We start from the raw sequence: 22,464 nt of genomic DNA on the forward strand, positions 1-22,464 counted from the left end.
CCTGAATTCATTGTCTTGCCCTATCATTTGTTCATGATCTCCTTACTATTTGTTCACAGCCATGGAATTGTGGCAAGGCCCAGGGTTGATATCGGAAAGTGAGAGAAAGGGAAGGGAAGACAAAAATATATATTGAGCAACTAATTGGTGCTAGGTTTCTTAGTCATCACCTTATTTAATTTTTACCATATACTCTTAAATTAGGAGTTGTTACATTTGTTTTAGACTTGAGGAAATTTAGGATCTGAGAAATTAAACAATTTACCCTAGGTTTCACAGTGAATTAGTGGTAGAATTGGGATTCAGATACAAGCCTGACTCTGAGACATTCCTTGCCTATGGGGCTGTAAACTCTGAACAAAGGGACTTTGAGCAAAGGCCCAAAGGGACTATGAGAAAGTGTTTTCTGAATTGCAAAGTGGGATCTTCTATCTAACCGTGTCTTCGCTATTTGCCGCTTCCATGAGGCTCAAATGAGACCATGCATGTGCCATAAAAATGTGTTCAAAAGCAATTACTGAGAACTCATCTGGTCCAAACTCTGGACTTGGAGACGAGTTGTTAGCTTATGCTATGGTGGCAATCATATTGCAATATATGTGTATCAAACCAACACATTGTACAACTTAAACTTACACACTGTTATATGTCAATTACATCTCAACATCAATAAAAAACTGAAAGTCTTTTTCTCCATTTTAATCTTCACCACTTTAATCTTGGTTGGGGGTTTCCTCTAGCTCTAATCAGTGGTCACTAGCGGGAGGGAGACACTGACATATCACATAAAACATAGTCTCCTTGAGCTGTTCCCTCCACCCCACTCCAGCAGCCTGTCCTGGGGATGAGTTATGTTCTTTGGAAGGCCCTTTTGGTATGGTCAATATCCATGGCTACCATCTCTAGGACAAACACTAACTAGCTGACTAATCTTCAGAAGTTCACTTTCCCTCCTTGGGCTTTACTTTCTGTCCTGAAAAATGGTAGGGCTAGATTATATGATCATTAAAGTTCTTTTGCTCTCACAATCCATGATTTGTATGTCTAGGTGTATGGGCTAAATGAGGCTCTTGAAAGAATTTTCCTAACATCTGTACTATGTAATGTGTATACTCTAGCTACTAATTACTGAATATATTAAATATGCAGGCACTATTTCAAGTGATTGATAGATACTTAAACATATTATGGAATCTTGGATCCAAAGATTCAAGGGAATCTTGAATATTTCCCAGTTCCCTGGGAAATAATATTCCCCAGTTCCTTGAATCAGGAACTGGGGAATATTAACCATATTCCTCAGTTCCTGATAAAACATCATTATTGAACAGGGCAAGGTCCTTCTTCATATTATTTTCCCTCCTATCCCTCCATCCTCAATCCTTCCCCAACCCCTCATAGGGATCTACTTTAGTATATGTGAAATATATATCATCCCATGTTCATTCCTTTTATATTTATTTAGAAATAGGTGTATCTTTATTTTTTTAATATTTATTTTATTTATTTATTTGGTTGTGCCAGGTCTTAGTTGTGGCAGGTGGGTTCCTTAGTTGCGGTTCGCTGGTTCCTTAGTTGTGGCATGTGAACTCTTTAGTTGTGGCATGCATGTGAGATCTAGTTCCCTGACCAGGGATCGAACCTGGGCCCCCTGCATTGGGAGCTCAGAGTCTTAACCACTGGACCACCAGGGAAGTCCCAGAAATATGTGTATCTTTAAAAAAAATAGTGATTTTAGTGTGTTTTAAATTTTATATGCATGATCTTTTTTGTGTCTTTTCCCACTTATAGCATATCTTTGTGATTTATCCATGTTATGTAGGTAAATCTAGTTTGTTATTTCTGATCTTATTATGGTTTTCTTGTGTGCTTACAGCCCACTTACTTACCCTTTCCACTAAAAACTTTGGAGCTTTGCATATATTATCTTGTTTAATCCTGGAAATAGTCCTTCAAGGGCTGTTATCTTATTTTTCACTAATGAGGAATTTGAACTTCTGGGAGATTAATTTGTCTAAGGTCACCCAGTTTAATAAGTGGAAGATGTGTGTTCCGAACAATATTGGTTTGATGGCAAATTCTGTGCTCTTTTGCTATGAATTTGTTTTGCCGCCTTCTTACATTTAACTACATATTTATGATTTATGGAATCAAAGAAATCTACCTGCAGTTCTTTAGCTAATCAGAGTCTTCCTACTTTCAAGTCATGAGTAAACTTGGTTAATTTCAATATCTTTCTCAACATCTAATTCTGAAATTGTCCTAGTCCATTTTCTATCCATCTCATGGTGAATCCCAGGGTTCCCTCTGATTTAGGGACAAGATTGTTCGATGCACATGACCAGAGATTAGGTGGCAGGTCATCTGGGTACAAATGCAGTCACACAGGGTTTGTGCCACAGGCAATACCCAACTCACACTTTAGCCCTAATCCTTCCAGCAGCCCTTTAAGTTGGGTATAGCCATGACTATTTGATGGAAGAGTAAAAGGAGGCTCAGAGATGTTAAGGAGGTTGCCCAACTTGCCACACACCTAGGAAGAAAGAAAATCAACATTTCAATCTGGGACTTTCTAACTCCAAATTTGGTGCTCTTTCTGTCCCATTATGCTCTCTTCGTAGGGGAGCAGAATTACCTTTTCTTCGGACCCAAGTCTCAACTTTTAAATGGTAGCACCTCTAAGACTATTAGGCAAATACTCAACTTCCAGGGGAGAAAAGGGTTAAGTTCGGTTTTGGAGTTTCTTGGTGGTCCATGTCTTTTCTTCTTTTTCCTTGTTTTTGGGTTAAGACAGACTTAGTTGGGCCATATCCCTCCTTTGGTACGTTCTTGGGAAAATTGCTTACCCAATTAGAATCTCAACTTTCTCAATAATAAAATGGGAACATAATAATAATTTTTGAAAACTTAGAATGGGTTTTTACCTAATGTGATAGAGTTTGCTTATTTTCCAGAAAAGCAATTTCCAGAATATTTCCCAGAAGCAAACTTTTCAAGACCCGGCTGTTGACACCCAGTTTTGAAGATCTTATATAAGAAGGGGCTTGGGGGTACCAGCAGCTTAGATTGGGTCCAGAGTAGAGGGCAGCTATAGATTCCCTGAACCCAACAGCTCATAAGTGGGAAAACAAAGGTTTGTGGCCAGTTGACATTTTAAAAAGTCTTAGGGACACTTATGAGTTGACCTTATTACTTGTAATATGTTTTGATTATAATATGTAATGTAGAAGAATATGCAGTCTCTGGAGGGGATAGGGAAAGAGAGATAGTCTTACCCTGGAGGAACACTTCAGAGAAGAGATGTGCTTACTTTAACTTGGAATCTTCTCCCAAACTCTTCCTTCTCTTTCTTCCAAGGGTTGAGTCCCTTGGGGACAATGAAGGAGATGAACAAAGTTAACCCTCCTCACCTTATGGGATTGGTATCTCAAAACATTATTGTCAACATTTAGTGAGCTCTTGCCCTGAGTCAGGTAGTGTGCTAAGCACTGTAAAGGCTTTCTTTCATTTAAAGCTGACAATAACATTATGGGAGAGGAATATTTTTCTTTATTTTATGGTTGAGGAAACTGAGGCTTAGAAATATTAAGTATTTTGCTTGAGGTTTCAGAGCTAGAAAGAAAAGATGTTTAGATGTTAACCCTGGCCTCCCTGATCCCAGAGTCGGGGTGCTGAACCACTGTGCTGTGTGTCCTTCCTAATACTGGTGGCCATTCATTGAGCATCTACTATGTGTCAGCCAGGATGTTAAACATCCTACACACATCATCTCGTATAATCCTCACAATGACCCTGTGATAGAGGTATTATTTTGTCCTAGAAGGGACTAAGGCTCTGAATAGTTCGGTAACTTGTTCAAGGTCACATGACTAGTCAATGAAAAGCCCAGATTCTAACTGAGGTCTCAAAGCCAAAGCTCCAGTACGTATGATTAATCCCACCTACAGCATAATTATAGGAAGTACAGTAATTTACAGTGAATTCTCTGGTCTAAGCTATGTAGTACAGTACCCCACCCCTGCCTCATAAAACTATTCATATTTTCTAAAATTTACCTAGTGACACGCACATAAACCTGAAAAGACTGCAGCTGTAGGTTTCCAAAAAAAAGACCCAGTCTTACTTGTGTATTTCATATAAGAGCTGAAATCTCAGACTGGACATGGTACCAATAGGTGAGAAGTTTTGATGACAATGGCCAGAATCTCTGCCCAGTTTCATCTTCCCCAGTTTGTGTGGACCTTACTTCAGAGCTGGTACCCTATCAGTGTTGCCAAGGTAACAATTACATCCTACTTACCTGGTGGAATAATCTAACTGGGTTCATCTTAGGTTTGGAATCAAACTAATTGAAGGTCATTTAAGCATTTTGTAGAAAGCAGCTCAGATTACTCAAATAGATGTATGTAGCTGACAGATTTTAGGTTCCTTCTTGTTAAGCGAACCAGTGGGGTTTTAAAAATACTTCTGGGGATGGTTTTGTGAGAGGGACACAGTACGCACAAAGGTTGTCCCTGAATCACGAATCAGCAACCTGGGACAGCCCCCAGGGCTCCCTGGAAAAGACAGCCTTGCCAGCGAGAACAGACTATGGAAGGGGCTCATTATCTGTCTCCACGCATCAGAGAGGATAAAAACAAATCTTGTGGGATTTCATGGCAACTCTTGAGTCTTGTTAGCCTCAAAGCTCATTTGCGGTTTCTATAAGGAATGAATTTGGTTCCTCTTTGCCACTGGCCCTCAATGTCCTGCTGTCCCAGTTAGGGGTGGTGTCAGGGCTGGTACTCAGCTCCGAGGACTCCTGGTGAAGTTTTCTACACCGCATCCATCCTTAAGCCTGATGTCAACTCTCAGCTCAGGGGCTGAAACCTAGCTGCATTGTCTGCTCAGAATTTCATTAGGAGGGATGTTTACTGATTCAGGAGGGAATGAGGCTAGTGTGGTCTAAACATGCTTCACTTGAATCTCTAGCATGAGTATACCACTTTCCTTAAAGATCCATTTCCAGAGCTTCTGTGGGCAGCTTTCTCTGGCTATTCCAGCTCTCATCTCTTCCTGGTCTCTGAAACCCACACTCCCTTTGTTAGACCCACACAATTTGGCACTTAATTCTGCTTGTCTTACATTGTTTATGACTGTTCCTTGGTGGTTAGTCTCATCTCTCCAGCTAGATTATAGGTTTCTGGAGACCCCATCTTACTTCTTTCTAATAACTTGTGTTCTGCATCAGTAGAATCACTCCTCTGCCCTGTAGGCTTTCATCCACTCATTAATGTAGGATCAGAACTCTTCCAGCGGGAGAGTTTTGGAGAGGCCATGTATCCCATCACTCCAAAGTAACATGGCTGGAATAAAATCCTTTGATAATTAGCAAGCATTCAGCCCAGCCAGGGTGACTTTTGCAATTGCAGATGCCAGATGATGCAAGAAAATATTACGAAGAAGGAAAGCAGCCACAGATCAGGACCTCTGGCAGCACAGGGAATTCTATTTTCCAGTGCATTTTAGATAATATTTATGATCTTTTCCTGTAATTAAATACTTATTGAAATAACTGCGGTAAGAGTATGTGCACCGTATTGGGAATGTTTTCTGGAGTGGTATAGAGGGTAGAGTGGCACTTGGGACAAAGTAGAGAGAAAAGAGGGAAATAAGCCAGTCATGATAATATTCCATTAAACATCCCCTGGGGAACTTGTGAAATGAGTGATTGTAGAGTAATTATTACTTTTTTCCCTTTGTGACATATTGGGAGGATCTGGAGAGCTTTGATGTATTACATAATTATTATTGCTGTTGTTGTTATTAATATTAAGCCTAGAACTTTTGTTTGGAATGAGATGTGTCTTAGGTTGGGTTCCTTAAAGACCTGAGACAAGGATTTTTGGGCCAGTGTTTCACTGAGGGAGTGATTATAGAAGAAACCTGTAAGGGAGTGAAGGAAGCAGAAAATAGCTGAGCAAAGATGTAGTTTCAGTTGGAGTGTAGCTTTGGCCTGTTCCTGGGGGACCTCTAGAGAATGAATTATACTGTGGGCTCAGTTCTGCCTCTAGGCAAGGGATTTGGCCTTTTGCAGGCCATATCAATTATCTACTGACTGAGGGCTTCCCCCAAGAGGTGGGGATGGGACCCCCTAGGCATTTCTGCGAGAAGTGGATCTCATGGCCGAGGGCAATACCCCAGAGAAGGCAGTAGCTATCAGTCATTAGCAGCCAATACTCATAGCAAAACAGTATGGCACCGGCATAAAAATAGTCACATAGGCCGGTGGAAGAGCATAGAGGATAAGGATTTTGTAGAGCCCACATATAAGTGATATCATACAGTATTTGTCTTTCTCTGACTTATTTAACTTAGCATAATGCCCTTAAGGTCCATCCATGTTGTTGCAAATGGCAGGATTTTCTTCCGTCCTTCTCATGGCTGAATAATATTCCACTAAATACATATCACATATTCTTGCCTCCTTATAATCCATATTCTTCACAGAATCTGGAGAAATTGTTTAAAAATGACATCAGATTTTATAACTTCCCTTTTAAAAACCCTTCATTGGCTTCCCATTGCACTTAGGAAAAAAATTTTATTTCTTATTCTAGCTTATGAGACCATGTGTGATCTGCCCCATACATACTTCCATTCTTCATCTCCTATTGCCTTTCTTTTTTCTTTTTTCTTTTTTTTTTTTTTTAGTGGGGAGAAGTCAGCCTTGCCTGGACAGATCAGGATAAGGAAAGATAGAGAATGCTGAGGGTGGATGGACCTGGAGGGGCAAAAAGATAGTAGCCAGCACAGGGATTAGAATTGTCTGGGATTAGTCTGTCTTCAGACCTTTTATTCTTTTTCCTGACATGTCCAAAGAGCATAGGAGTGGGATGGGTGGGTGTTTTCTGCATACTCGAATTAACCTTAAATAAAATTATAAAAGTTATCCAAGGATATTCTTTGGTATCTGAGCAGCCCGCAAAACTTGTCATTTTTGATGTCTAGTGGTGTGAGTGCCATGTACAAGAAGGAGCATGTGGGATCCAGCTGCTCCAGAAATGGAGGTCTTGGAAAAAATCCCCACAGGGGATGACCCTGGGTGCCCAGGGATTTTCTCCCAGCTCACTTCTCGCCTGGAGGGCTTACTCAAATTGCGCTTGATGGGAGCGGCGGGCTTTGGCAGGGGTCAGAGGTTAATGACCACCGCTTGCATGGTATCATCTTGCAAGGCCAGAGGGTCTGTCCGCTTGGCGGCCAGGACACCTCCAGCCTCCCCCAGCCTTAGTTGACGATAGGAGCCCTTCTGCTGCCTTTCTAACTGTTCCTTGAGAGCCCAGTTTATTCCTGCCTCAGGGCCTTTGCACTTGTGGTTCCTGCTGTCTGGAATGTTTTTCACATCAGAAGATGCTCTTGTGTCTTTTTTTCATGCAGATCTCAGTGTAAAAGCCACATCAGAGAGACCTTTTCTGACTCCCAGGAGGCCCTTTTCTCTGTCACCACACCAGACAGTTACTATCACATCAGCCTACTCTATTTCTTTATAACACTATTTTCTCTGTCTCTGCCTATTAGAATGTAAACTCCATGAGGGCAGATATTTCATCTGTTTGGTTCATTATCATATCTTTAGTGCCCAGTTCCCGGCGTATAATAAGAACACAATAAATATTTCTCAAACAAATGAAAGGAGATATCCTTAATGTTTCTATAGTTCACTCAGAAAAGTCAAACACCTCATTAGAAAAACAAGGCAAAGAATATGAATGCTAAATTTACAAAAAAGAAATAAAGTGGCTAAATAACACAGGAAAAATGTTTAACATCAGAAGCATGTATGAAGACCCTTAAAAATGAGAATGCCCTTCCCCCCACAGTTCTGCTTCTAAAAATTTATCCCAAGGAAATAATCATTACTACCTATAGAAATGTATGGTCATGCTACTGTTATTTCATAATAAAAATTGAAAATATCAAATTGACCAAAATGATTTAGGTGTAATAGGATATTTTGGATGTGAGGAACTGGGGTTCAAATGTAAGCATCTCCCAATGCACACACTTGCTCTTCGTTCTTGGATGTTGCGTGGGTGGAGTTGACAAGGACCACTGATCTACACAGGAGGCTGAGGAATTTCCCCTGAGATAAGGGATTCAAACTCAGATATCCACAGAGGCTCAGGGATATAAAATATCCTCAGTTGGCCTGGGTTGGGGTGAACCTGTGAGGAATCCACCATAAGGGAATGAAGGCCACGTCTTCCCGGCGGGCAGGGCCACATCATTTGTGGTGGGTGTTACTGTCAGATGGACAAAGTAGCAGATGAAGAGATCATTTCCATCCACTGTGCTGGTGGATGGTGGCGGAGGCGGGGAGTGATTTGAGAGTTTAGCACTTTGGGGCAGAAGCCCATTTACTGTGGGGCTGCCTCACTAACCCTGGAGCAGGCTGGGAGTGCAAAACGGTGACTCAACACTAGGGCCGCTCTGTGGAATGGGCAGTGGTTCTAGGAAACATTGAGATGAGGTGGAGTACGAATGCAAATGTGACCTCATGTGACCACTGAGGTGGAGAATGCGCAGGATAAAATGCTAAGTAGACAACAGTGTTTGCAATATACATTTTCTCCATCACGTGTGAGGATAAGGAATCCCATACATCTTTTTTTAAAAGTATGCACAGAAAATTTTATTTATATTGAAAGTCCAAACTAATGAATTCACAATTATTAGAGTTCAGCAAGTATTCCAGGTAAAAGGACCTACATAAATAATTATCAATAGCCTTTCTCGACAAATATCATTTGATATCACTTATACACAGACTCTAAAAAAGTGATACAGATGAATTTATTTACAAAACAGAAATAAACTCACAGACATAGAAAACAAACTTACGGTTACCAAAGGGGAAATGATGGGGGAGGGATAAATTGGGAATTCAGGATTAACAGATACACACTACTATGTATAAAATAGATAAACAACAAGGACCTACTGCACAGCACAGGGAATTATATACAATATCTTGTAAAAACCTATAATGAAGAAGAATCTGAAAAAAAAATGTACATATATATGTATAACTGCATTATTTTGTTGTATACCTGAATCATTGTAAATCAACTATACTTCAATAAAAAAATAATTTAAAAAGTTAAAAAAAATAGCCTTTCTCTACATGAGCAGTAATCAATAAAACAATGAAAGGGAAAACTAAAGGTCTAATGAAGGGACTGAATGAATGGAAGGGAGGTCTCATATCTCATAGATTGGTATAGGCTTAGAGTTGTAAGGGTGTGTCCTGTGTGTAGCAATGAGAAATACCACAAATCCTTATTAATGTTTTCAAAATTATGTAAATCTGTTTCAATTACCTTTCTATCAAGATTAGAAGGATATTAAATCTCAGAAATATATATATATATATATATAAAATTTTAGAAAAGTATGCATATTTTTCCCTATAGGGTCTTTCCTCTACCGAAGAGTTTTGAGGATTCTTATATTCCAGAAAACTGGCGGATGTCTTTTGCATTCAGGTTATCACGACTACCTTGTGATTGTTCAAGTGCAAGTGGTATAACAGATGAGGGCAATCTCACCAACTTTGTGACAAGTTTGGGAGTTAGTTTTTCTTTTCTTATGGTCACCTAGACTTTTAGCGTGTAGAGTCTCAGGGTATAGTGCTTGATGGCCCCAACACCATGAGCTGCCCCACAAGAGGTCTCACCATTTTCCAAGGCGTTTCAGTGGACTATAGTTTCCTCCCACTTGAGTAACTTATAATAGCTACATTTCTCTTGTTAACTCACCCCAGTGGAACAGTATAAAAATAGTGTATGAACTTCAATCCTGATTTTTAAGAAATGTATATAAATGTCTATAGGAAGGATATTAATAGTACCAGACCTTGTTCTGTGTGTTTTATATGTATCTTCTTTAACCTCCATGTCCATCTCAAGAGGTGGGTTTAGAGAAGTGACATAACTTACTTAAATTCCCAAGGTAGAGAAGGAGGATTCGAACCCACACAGTCTACTGCCAGAGTTTATGTGCCAAATAACTATGGTCTAGTGCCTTTCCCTCCAGCTGTTAACAGCACTTATTGGAGTGGTGTGATTATAGTGGTTTAAATGTCTTCATTTATGGTTTTTGGACACTGTCCAAATTTTCTACCCTAAATAACAGTATTTATAATCAGCTAACTGACATCAAGAAGTACAGGATAGTGGTTAAAAGCAAGGTGTCTGGAGGTATCATGCCAGGCTTCCCTGGTTCCAAACTCAGCTTTCCCCCTTACTACCTGTGTGACCATGGGTGGTTATTTCACCTCTCTGAGCCTCAGATTCCTCACTGGTAGAATAGAATAATAACAGTATCTACCTCATAGGATTGTTGTGAGGAGTCAATGGGTTAAACTTGGATAAAACTAATATGGTATGCTAGGTACTCTCTAAGTACTTTATATGCAGATTATTAATATTAGTTGAGTAAATGAGTAAGCAGGCTGCTGAGACTTCACATAGTCACTAATTTCACTTGTGCCCCATAAATGAGATTGTTCAGAAGGGATCTCCTTGGGTGGTTGACAACTTCTCAGAGAGAAGAACGTAGAAATATCTACCCCCATCCCCCAAATGAGATTAAATTATGGTGGGAGCTGCCAGACAGGACAAAGTTTGAGTGGGAAGGAACTGAGAAAACTAACTTTGCAGGGGCCCTTTTCTGAAGGTTTCTCTCCTCTGGGACTCAGAGAAACCTAATTAGAAGCTTAGGGTCTGATTAGAGTACCCCAATCCGTGGCTAATCCCCCTGCCCCGGTTTTCTAATTGCCTTCACGCAGCATCCAGAATAGGACAGAGATCCAGGCACCTATTAATGGGTGCTTCTGCATATGTTGGGGCTTATGAGCTGCAGGTGCTGAAGATGTTTATTCCTCTTATGCCTAAAAGCACCATTTGGACATCACATGTACTCCCATCCAGCCTAGTCACCCAGGGAAGGACCTCTTGGCCCTGCTGAAGGTAAGTGTGGCCAAGTTAGATCAGACAGAAAATGAACCACAGTCCAGATTCAAAAAGTACTTGACAAGCTGAATGTCGGTTTCCTCTCATCTAAAAAGGGTTCATCTCTTTTTTTCTTTAGAGAGTAGGGTCAAAGCTAGTGTGGTTTGTGAGGGAGCACAATGTACTGGGAGTTATTAGTTCTGCTTCCTCTTGCAGTGATGCAAGACACTTCGCATCTTTGGGTCTCAGTTTCCTCATTTATACCATGGGACTGATAATGCATCTCATACCTGCTTCAGGTGATTGTTTTTAGAATCAGAAGAGACAAGGTAGGTGAGACTATGTGGAAGACTATGGAGGCTATTTCAAGTAAGGGCTTACACTGAGAAAAGGGAAAGAGCAAGAAGCAACTCTTGTTGAATCTCTCAGAAATATGTAAAATTCTGGCAGGTATTTGGAATGTGATGGTACTGACATTACAGAGAGAGCTGGAAACTACAGATAGGCTCTAAAACAGAACGAGCTCCTTTGTGGGAGAATAATTGCCCCATCGTTGGAATTGTTCCAGCTCCATAAAGATTGGTCAGAAAGGGTCACCATTATCTCAAAGGCCAGCCATCAGAGATGCCCTAGACAGGATTTCTGCTGTGGGTGGGAGGTAAATCTCAGATTCCTGCAGTTGAGAGATCGTGAAGTTACCTTCTATGAGTGCTCACTAAGCCCCCCTAAAGCACAAACTGAGGTCTTTCTTTTAGGACTGGTCAGCTGGGCACTGACTTTGGGAGAAGCTCTAAGGATGTTAGGAGGTGTAAAAACTCCATCCCATTAACCCCAGAGCTAAAGAGACCTCATGCTCCTGCCCACGCTTTTTAAGGCTGGTTCTGTCCAGGTATCCCCATCACCAGAACTCCTCTCCCCTCCCAATCCCCCTTTAAGGCGGGGGGCACAGTTCACCTGTTCTCACCACTCTCTGAGAGGCAGAGGGCTTGAGTACTTCTGGGCAACAGAAAAGCTGTGCTAAGACCCTGAAAAGGTGAAGCAGCCTAGGCAGTAGAAAGAGTGTCTTGTCAGGCTGCAGGAGATCCGTCACTCCCAACGTTTTGCATTGGTGTTTGCTTCTGGGCAAGACCCTCCTCATCTTGGGGCCTCTTTTCCTCATCTCTACTTCACCTGCCTGAAGGCAAAAGGGCAGAACCATGACCTTTAGAAACGCCTTTAAGTTGCAGGATTCTGCTGCACACTCTGTCCAGTGAGCAGATAGGGCAGAGTGAGCAGGCATTGGTGAAGGAGAAGTGCAAGAGATTTGAGGTCAGTGTTTGGACAGAATTTATATGCCATTCTGGAAGTTTATTGTAGGATCACAAAGTGAGGAAGATCTCAAGACTTCAACTTTTCAGATCTCCCCACGCCTCCACCTCCCATCTTCAGGCAGGGTATCTGTATCACCATAACCAGCAAGCTGAGGGATTGGGCGGTGCTGTGGAAAGGGTTCTGGGTCTCAGTTCTGGCTGCTTTTCTTTCTAGCTATGTGACCTTTGGACAAATCTGTTGACCTCTCTGAGTCCCCACTTTCCTCACCTCAAAATGGGTTATGTGAGAGTCAGATGGGATAATAGGAGTGCAACGTTTTAAAGTGAGGGATCATGAAAGTCATTTGCAATTCAGGGGAAGGGAGTTCACACCTTCCATTGTATGCAACAGAACCAATCTTTGTTGAGAACACAGGCCTGTCCTCGCAGCACTCCTGTGACTTGGGTAGTATTCATGTCCATCTTAGAGGTGAAACAGCTGAAGTCCAGATAATTTCCATGACTGGCTGGAACTTGACCTCACTGTGATAGAACTTCAAAATATTCTGGTTCCATGACGCCACGCTGGTTCTGCCTTTCTGCTATTTTCAGTGGGGCTTGCTGGAGAATACTTTCCTATGTATTTATAAGTTTAAATTCAACCAGTAAATGACCTATTAAAGTTTTCTGCCAAACAAGTTTCTGGGAAAAAGAGGAGCTCTTGAATAGTCTATTTTTATCTCTAGATTGAGCTGCTTTTTACTTGAACACAGAGTGTTGGTGGAAGAAACTTTTTTTTTTTTCACCACTTAAGCATCCTTAGGACCCAAGTCCACCCTGACACTTTGAGTGGCAAAGCATCTTGTACCTCGTTCCTTTATTCCTTTTTCCTCTTCAAGTTCCCACAAGCAGATGATACCAGCTCTGTTCTAGTGACACAGGGAGGATCATTATCATCTAATGTCTGTTTAGTTCTATGTACACATCACTGCATCCCTAGTGCACAGTGTACTGCTGGGCACAGGATATAAAGGCAGATCCTTTAGAAATCTTTGTTGCACATTTCCAGCTGAGAACAAAGGCTACACAATTTTAGGCACATCATACAAACTTTTATATCTTACCATTTTAAAATATCTTTAAACCTGACTCGGAGGATCTAAGTGGATTAGTTTCGCTGAGCTATATAAATACTTTTCAGATCCATGGCTCTGTATTTTCCACAGTACGTGCTATTATAAAGCTGGCGTCTGGACCCTTATAACAATCCCTTCCAAGTGCAAACTTATTACTTTGAGAGTCATCTTCCCATATATTTTCTCGATTAATCCATATTTAGCCTCTTGGCTAGTCCAGTGTTTTCTCTGCTCTGAGATGCAGGTGGGGCATCTGCTGGACTTCTTCTCTTCTGAAACCCTCCTTAGTTTTCTGAAATTTAGTGGTGGTTTTGGGGAGGTTAATAAAATCCCAAAGAGCAAACAATCTCATGGTCTTTCTCCTTCGGCTTTGGAATGTGTGAATTAGATGTCCAGGTGTGTTTACTATTGACTGACATAAAAATGAAGCCGTGGGTCCTGAGCAGACATGATTAATGTGGGGGAAAGATAACCTAGAGTTAGTGGTCCACCAGGAAGTGTCTGGAAGTGAAATATTTCTGTGCCCAATCAACAATTAGATAACAGGGTTTCCCTGGTGGCGCAGTGGTTAAGAATCCGCCTGCCAATGCAGGGGACATGGGTTCGAGCCCTGGTCCTGGAAGATCCCACGTTCCGTGGAGCAACTAAGCCCGTGTGCCACAACTACTGAGCCTGCGCTCTAGAGCCCACGAGTCACAACTACTGAGCCCATGTGCCACAAGTACTGAAGCCCGCATGCCCTAGAGCTCGTGCTCCACAACAAGAGAAGCCACCGCAGTGAGAAGCCCGTGCACCGCAACAAAGAGGAGCCCCCGCTTGCCACAACTAGACAAAGCCCGCGCACAGCAACGAGGACCCAACACAGCCAAAAATAAAAATAAATAAATTTATTTTTAAAAAAAGCAACAATTGGATAACAGAGCACTGAGAATGTGAAATGCTGACATTGATCAGTACTGTGGCATTAATGATGCCATTAAGGATCCCCTTTCTTCCTGTGCATCCTTAAAACCCAGCAATTTCAACTATTTTGTGGGCTTCAAAGACAGGAAACTGCTGCTTCAGTGTTCCATTCATATTTCCCCAGCAACTTAGTTTATCTAAATTGCCTGGGACTAAATATTTTCCTCTGAGGCCACACTGATCCAGGGTTCTTCTCCCTGCCTAGAGATTTTGTGCAGCCACTGTTGGTTTTCTTTAACCATAATTATTAGGAAGCAGATTGGCTGTTCTATCTAGAATTATCAATTATTTTGGAGCAGTTCAGGAGTTTAGACAAGGTATCACAAGGCAAGTTGGAACTCTTCTTGGAGAGAACAAATTTTCCAGCTCCTCTGAAGATCAGCAAACACTTGGCAACCTTGATTTTCTTTAACATTTTCCTTTGCCTATTGAAAAATGGAGGTACCTGATGTTCAGAAGGATGACATTAATGTGCATTGTGGGTTAGGAGACCCTCCATGCTTCTCACTGTGTCTCAAAACGCAGTCCCAGGTCACTATCTTAGAATTTGGGTTTATGAAGATTTCAGGAACTCGCTACAGTAGCAAAGAACTTGAGACCCCCCCTGAGCTTTCCGTTTTCTCCCTTGAGCATCTGCCTTTCTTCGTCATCCACAGATGGGTCTGATTTAGGCTGACCCACTGTTCGTGCACTGTCTTTCCAGAACCCATTTGGCAAAGTCCTCTGGCAGCACTGTTATTGGTCTAAGGCTGATAGGGCTGATCATTCTGATGATCCTGGCTTTGGGCAAACAGGTGATTTTATTTTGTCTTGATTTATTCATCGATATCTCTTTCCAAAAGAGACTTAAAGTGGCTTATAAAAATGCATGACATGCAGCAAGATAAAATAAATAAAAAATGAGGAGTGAGACTTGGACAAAGGGAAAGTACAGGTAGGAAATGATGAGGAGCCAGGAACAAGGTTGTTTCACGTGACTTTTGTCTTGACACTCAAACCCGTGCTGGAGGTGATGGTTCCTTGGTGGCTGCACACTCTTGATTAGAGTTTGATTCTGATGGTAGCCCTGTGCACCTCTTCTACCCTCCCATCCCTGCAGGTGAGACAAGACCAATAAAGATGATACTGCAAAAAGGAGAACATGTGCAATGTTTTCAGAACCGGGGTTATTTTCCAAAATCTATATTTAACTTATGTTTACTCTCCTCTTTGCCAAAACACAGAGAGTAATGTATATAAAGCCTTGAAAAATTTCTGGTACTCACTAGATGTTAACTCATTATTATCATACTCGTGAACAATGGGATAGCTGTTGGGAGCATGGCCTTGGAGTCCAACAGACCTTGGTTCTAATCCCAGCCTGGTGGTTTACCTACCACCAAATTACAAATGAAGTAATTTGATTAACCAAATTACTTAATCTCTGCAAGCCTCTATTTTCCAGTCTATAAATAAGGATAATAACAATATCTGGCGTTGGGGGATTGTGAAAAGTCAGTGAGGCAGTTTATGTAAAACACCTAGAACAGTATCTCACCCAAAGGGAGTGCTGTTTTAATGCCATTCTTCATTATTGTTATTAATACATGCCCTTTCCCTCTGTCATGGGACTTTTAAGAAGAGAAGAGAACCATCACGTTGTAGAACAAGATGCAATGTTTGAGATTAGTGAGTGCCGCCTTCTCACGTGAGGACACGGACCCGGAGATGGGAAAATAGTTGCTTGAGTTTACATAGTACATCAGTGGCAGACAGCAGATGTAACTTCAGGCCTCCAGATGCTGTTTCCAGCCTTCCTACCATATACTCTCCCTGGCTTATCATAACCAGCAGCCTCTCCCCCACCATGACACTCTACTCCAAAGGAGACTAGTCCCCCTCCCTCAGAGGAGATCTAAAAGTGTCTCTTAGGGGAGTGGTGGGATGAGGTGGTTCTCCCGACTTGTGCATCTCTAGCTGGGGTTGCCTGGAGCTCGGCTAGTGTCTCACTTCCTGGGTCAGAGTCATGAGCCATATGTCGGTTCATGGAAGCACAATGAATTTAGAGCCAGGAGTCCCGGTGTGGTCTTGGGACAGTTGGTTTAACCGTTTGAGCCTCATTGGACTCAGTAACAAAATGGGCATCACTGAAATTTCTGAATGTCAGAACAAACTAGTGGTTGAAAACTCATTTTTGTAACAGTTACATGTATTGAGTATTTACCCTGTACTAAGCACAGCTTGTATTTCCATGAGTTATCTCTTTACCTCCCATAGCACAGCAGTACGGGTATTGCTGTTGCATGGGTATTTAGTCTAAGATGCTAGAGGTCAAGTACCTTGCCCAAGGTCATACAAACAGAAATGACTGAGTTTGGAACAAGCTCTGTCTGTCTTCAGGGCCCATTTTCTTAGCCACTGTGCTATATTGTTGGGATTCCAGTCTTACCTTTACGTTGAGTGATGGTAGGCTGATTACTGAGCCTCTAATGCCTTAGGGACTTCTCTCTGTATTAGGAGGTTGACACTTCTGAACAAAGTTGCCTTGAGAGTGTTTCACAAGGACCGCAAGAACTCTATAGGTTGTGTAATGGAAGTGGAGTGGTCCATTGCTGGTGTCTTCATTTTCTATTGTTTGTGGATAAATGATGTGTGCAAATAAGCATGAATGGTTACCCGATCCCTAGCATATCTGCTGAAATATCACCTTTTCAATGAACCTTCCCTGATGATCTTATTTAATACCCCTCTCCATACTTTGGATCTCCCAAAGCTCTGTGTGTGTGTGTGTGTGTGTGTGTGTGTGTGTGTGTGTGTTTCATAGCCCTTATCTTCTATCATGGTAAAAAATATACTTCTTTTTTTTTTTTTTTTTTTAAACATATTTTGTATATGCCTTGCTCTTCTGCTAGAATGACCACACCACAAGGGAAAGATCATTGTTTGTGTTCTGTTCCAAGCAACCAGAAGAGTGCCTAATGCATTGTAAGTTCTCAGCAGATTCTTATTGAATAATTAAATGAACATAGTCTCTCTCTATTTTTCTCCCCCTTTGGTCAAGATGATTTGTGTGAATTCCAAGAACACAGCGAGTTATTGTTTTGGTTGAAAGTCAGTATTATATTGGGCCCTAAGGTAAAAAAAAACTCCTAAATATTTACATTATCAGGAATTCAGTGGGGGAGGGGTAAACACCAGATGTTGACGTTTATTTCATCATTAGATCAGGTTTTGCCAAACACTGGTGAAAGTTTCATTTTCTTATTTATCTAAAATCCTATGAGATCTTTCTCAAATTCAGTTTTTGTTTCAAGGATGGAAGGAGGACAAAAAGAATCACCTTTGAAGTCCACATTCAGCATTTCCATTACCTCAACGGATCGGCATCCAAAGGTACCGAGACAAGATTGTCTAAATATCTGGCAAGAGCTTCATCTCTATTAGCATTCTAAACTCGATGTGATGGCTTTGTCTCTTAAGGAGCTTTGTAGGTTAATTCTGGAATGGCTTGATTCATGATTCTTACTGACTGATAATGATCTGGCATTTTAAAATAATGGGACTGTTCCTCTGGAATAAGTGAACCTGGAAACCAGGCCATGTTGCTTGGCAGAAAGAGAGAAGAAGAAGACACTTGGCAGGCAACAGGCTGTAGAAGTTCCAACAGTGCTTGCTCTTCACAGCTGTCTTGTATCCAAGCCCATTGGGTTCATGTGCACATCAAAACAACCACAAAGAAAGAGTTGATATTGGGACTCCAGGTGGCTGTGGACTTGGAGATAAGAAGATTCCAGAGTATGCATGAACCTAGAAGCATGTTACATTATTGCAGAATTTAGAAAAAAATAATTCTGTGTGAGTTGGACCAAGTGTTAGGTACAGTATATAAGTGATGTCCTTCACAGTAATATTGTGACTTTGGCATTGACATTCTCATTAAGCCAACAAGGAGACTGAGGTTCAGAAAGTTGAATTAACTTGCCCAAGGTCTCAAGGGATGGGAACCTTGGTCTGATATCAAAGCCCATGTCCTTAGTACTATACCACTAGGTTTTCTCCAACAAAGTGTTATTTTCTGGCTTTTCAGTGAGACTGATGAAGCTTCCCAATTTGCCACCTGTAAGAAGTTAGAAAATGTCTAAGGATCTGAGTTCTAGCTCTGGCTTTGCCTCTTTACTATGAAATCATGCACCAGTCACTTTACCTCTTTGACCCTCCTATTCTTCTCTCAAAAGTGGGATTAACCATATGCACTTCCAAGGATCTCTGAAAGATCAAATGAAATAAAGTTTGTAAAAAATGTAAAGTGAGTTACAAATCTTAAAGGTTATTATCATTACTGAAAATGATCAAATCAAGCCATGCTCACCTTATTTCATCTTCAATGAGATTTAATTTTTTTATTTCAGCGGGCAATTTAGGTTCATGGCAGAAAATGGCACTGTGGTGACAGAATTCATTTTGATGGGGCTCCAGCTGTGGGCAGAGCTGCAGACAGGTCTCTTCTTTGTGTTTCTGGTCCTTTATCTCATCACCATAGGAGGTAACCTGGGGATGATAGCACTGATTCAGAGTGACCGTTGCCTCCAGACCTCCATGTACTTCTTCCTCAGCCACCTTCCCTTCCTGGACATTTGCTATTCTTCTATTATTGTCCCTCAGTTGCTGGAGACCTTGGGTACTGATCAGATGGTCATCACCTTTGAGCACTGTACCATCCAGTTCTTTGTCACACTCTGTGCTAGTACTGAATGTGTCCTTTCGGTGGTGATGGCCTATGACCTCTATGGGGCCGTGAGTAACCCTCTCCTCTATGCCACTGCAATGACACCTCAGACCCGCCTGGGATTGGTGGCTAGGGCATATGGTGGTGCCATGGTCAATTCTGTGATCCGCACTGGGTGTACCTTCTCCATCTCCTTCTGTAAGTCCAACCATATGGATTTCTTCTTTAATGACCTCCCACCTCTGCTGAAGCTTGCCTGTAGTGAGACCAGACCACGAGAACGGGTGATCTACCTCTTAGCTTTCTTGGTCATTACAACCAGCGTTTCAGTGATTTTTATATCCTACCTGTTCATCATTCAGGCTATTCTGAAGATTCGTTCAGCTGGTGGCAAAGCCAAGACTTTCTCTACCTGTGCTTCTCACATAACGGCAGTGGCTCTTTTCTTTGGGACACTGATATTCATATACCTGAAAGGTAACATGGGAAAATCCCTTGGGGAGGGCAAGACTGTGTCAGTATTTTACACTGTGGTCATCCCTATGCTGAACCCAATGATCTACAGCCTGAGGAACAAGGAAGTGAAGGAGGCTCTGAAGAGAGTTCTCAACAGGATGAAGGTTTCCCAAGTAGAGTAAGACTTGAGCTCCATCAATTCAGAAGTTCCTGCAAATCATCCTTTGGGCTTTTGGCTTGTCCTCTTAACACAGGAACCAGATCTCATTATTACAAAAACATACTGAGGCAAAAAAATGTATATTTAGTTTCCAGGAATTTCTTTATTAGCTCTATGACTTTGAGCCAGATATTCCCTTCCTCAGTTATCACATCAGTAAAAATTGCCTTGCTATGATTAAAGCCAGGATCAAGAGAGATGGAATGGCAAAGGGTTTTATAAGTAATAACATGCTATAAAATGTAAAATTTATTTTTCTGACCTGTCCTGGATATTGTTTAGTGTTTTCTCAGCTACATATTTTTTTCCCACTAAGCTAATGTTTGTACCTTGACTAATTACAAAACAATAGCTTATTGCTTACATAGTAAGGACAATCACCTTCTTTGGTTGTGGGTAGTGGGGTGGAAATCAGCCTTGACCAAAGAAAACTTTCCTCAACATTCAATCATATATAATTTAGGTATTTGTCATGGAAAATACAAGTAGCTAAAGAGAGGAAGAAAAAATAGAGGAAAAGGAGATGTGAACTAGGAAATGTTCAAGTAGAAAAAGTTAATTTCCCGAGATAATGTAGAGGAACAAGACACTGTAGAATGAAAGAAAGGTATAATGATTTGCATTAATTATTGAAAACAGTTTGATCTTGACGTAGAGCTGAAGTGAGCCCGATATATAACTTTTGAAATATATCTTGATCACCAAAGGTCAGAATCTCTGTTTAATTTCTGAAGCATTGTTCATGGACCATCTGCCTCAGTTAACTCAAGTTATTTTCTATTCTTCAGTAATGAAAACCGCTATCTACTTCCATCTCCTGTAGGATATTTACTTTATCCGAAGACAGATGACTATGAATCTGACCTCCACCTTTTAATGATCTTCACATCTGCTAGAAATATTACTTGGGAAACAACTCCATGGAGATTCCACAATCTTATTCATCAATTCAGCAAATATTTACGATGATCAACTATGTATCAGAAATAACACTAGGCTCAGAAATATAGTAATAAGTAAGATAGACACGGTTCCTCCTTTATGGAGGTTAGAACCTGGGGCATAGACAGATATTGAACCATTACATAGCTAATTGATTCTTTGGTATGATTTTGGAAAGTGGAAGGAAAGAAGCAGCACAGGGTATTGTTATCCTGTATGGTAGGGTGCTGACCTAGATGGTGTGGTCAGGAAAGCCTTTCTAGAGTTACTAACATTTAAGCTGAGGCTTAAAGAGTAAATATGTCATAATCATGGGATGGGGACACCATTCCAGATAGAAAGAGTTGCAAATACAAGGGTCTGTGAAACAGGATGCCTTGAGGAACTGAGAAGCCAGAGTGGCTGCAGCATAAGGAGTGAGAGGCTTAGTGTGAAATGCAGCTGGTGAATTCAAGAGAAACCAGGTCACAGAGAGCCTTGCAGGCTCATTTAGGGACTTGTGGGCTTCACTCCAAGAGCAAGGGATGAAATGATTGTATCTGAATTTTAAGAAGATCCCTTTGACTGCAGTGTGATGGGTGGAATGGGGGTTCTTGGTAGTGGAGATGGAGGGAAACAGGCCCACTTCATCTAAGAAACAACAAATGGTGTATCCCAAGGCAAGGTGCTTGATTGCCACACAATACTGTATGCTCCATTGTAGAACACATATTAAGCCAGAGAAAGCTAACAGGTAGGTGTATGACCATGCTATTGGTAGAGGACTGATTCTTGGAAAAATGGTGAAATTGGGGAAATATGCTTTTGGAGGCATCCATTTTGGTATACCTTTTCATTGGTATACCTTTACTTCCCTGAATTGAGGACCTAACTAACATACATTCAGGTATACACCATGTGTCTGTTCATCAAAATAGCCAACAACTACTTCTTCTTAAGAGGGCAACACATTTTCAGTGACTCCTACAATATGCCAGGCTGTGTTAATGGGCTGAAGAAATCCTCCCTTGGAGGAGTTCTTGCATCCCTTGGAGGAGTTCTTGCGTCCCTTGGAGGAATTCTTTTAAGTCAGGAAAAACCTTCGACTTAAAAAATAAGTAAATGGGGAAAACACTAGACGTGAGTATGCTATTTTATTTGTGGTGGGAGCTGCCTCACACTTCTCCGCCCTTCTACTTGGTGAGTGGCAACAAACTTTGCCTATAAATGAATGCCCTTTGATACAGTATTTGATGTATATACAATTGCTTAAGGGATGAACCAAGTGAATAAAAATAAAATGAAGTTTTAGTGTGTTTTAGGGGACCACCTTCTGGTGATGAGAGAAGGCAGCAGAGGAAATGGCATTTATGTTGAATTTCCGCTTACGTATATTAATAAATGAATGAAAACATTCATTAATTACCTAATGTGTGGCAGGCTCTGTGCCAGGAATTTTCACTTATCTCATTGACAGACCTCATTCTATACATAATCTTTTAGAAAATGGGATCCTAGGAGGGTTGATTTTATGTGCTAATCTGACTGGGTCATGGGAAGCCAGATATTTGGCTAAACATTACTTCTGGGTGTGTCTGTGAGGATGCTTCCAGATGAGATAAGCATCTGATAAGCACCTGCTCAGTAAAGCAGGTTGCCCTCCCCAGTGTGGGTGGGCACCATCCAAGCTTGAGGGCTTGAACAGAACAAAAGGCAGAGGAAAGGGGAATTCATTCTTTCTCCTCTGCCTGACTGCTTGAACTGGAACAGCAGTTTTCTTCTG

General features: G+C 41.3%; 1 protein-coding gene across 1 annotated transcript; it reads left to right on the forward strand.

The window, feature by feature from the left end:
* The first annotated feature begins 18,783 nt into the window (after positions 1 to 18,783).
* LOC132370223 (olfactory receptor 9I1-like) lies at positions 18,784 to 19,722 on the forward strand. Its single transcript, XM_059929951.1, has one exon. It carries the CDS (start codon positions 18,784 to 18,786, stop codon positions 19,720 to 19,722), a length of 939 nt encoding a protein of 312 aa, XP_059785934.1.
* Positions 19,723 to 22,464: the final 2,742 nt, after the last annotated feature.

This window comes from Balaenoptera ricei, chromosome 8, assembly GCF_028023285.1.
Source record: "Balaenoptera ricei isolate mBalRic1 chromosome 8, mBalRic1.hap2, whole genome shotgun sequence".
Lineage (NCBI taxonomy): Eukaryota > Metazoa > Chordata > Mammalia > Artiodactyla > Balaenopteridae > Balaenoptera > Balaenoptera ricei.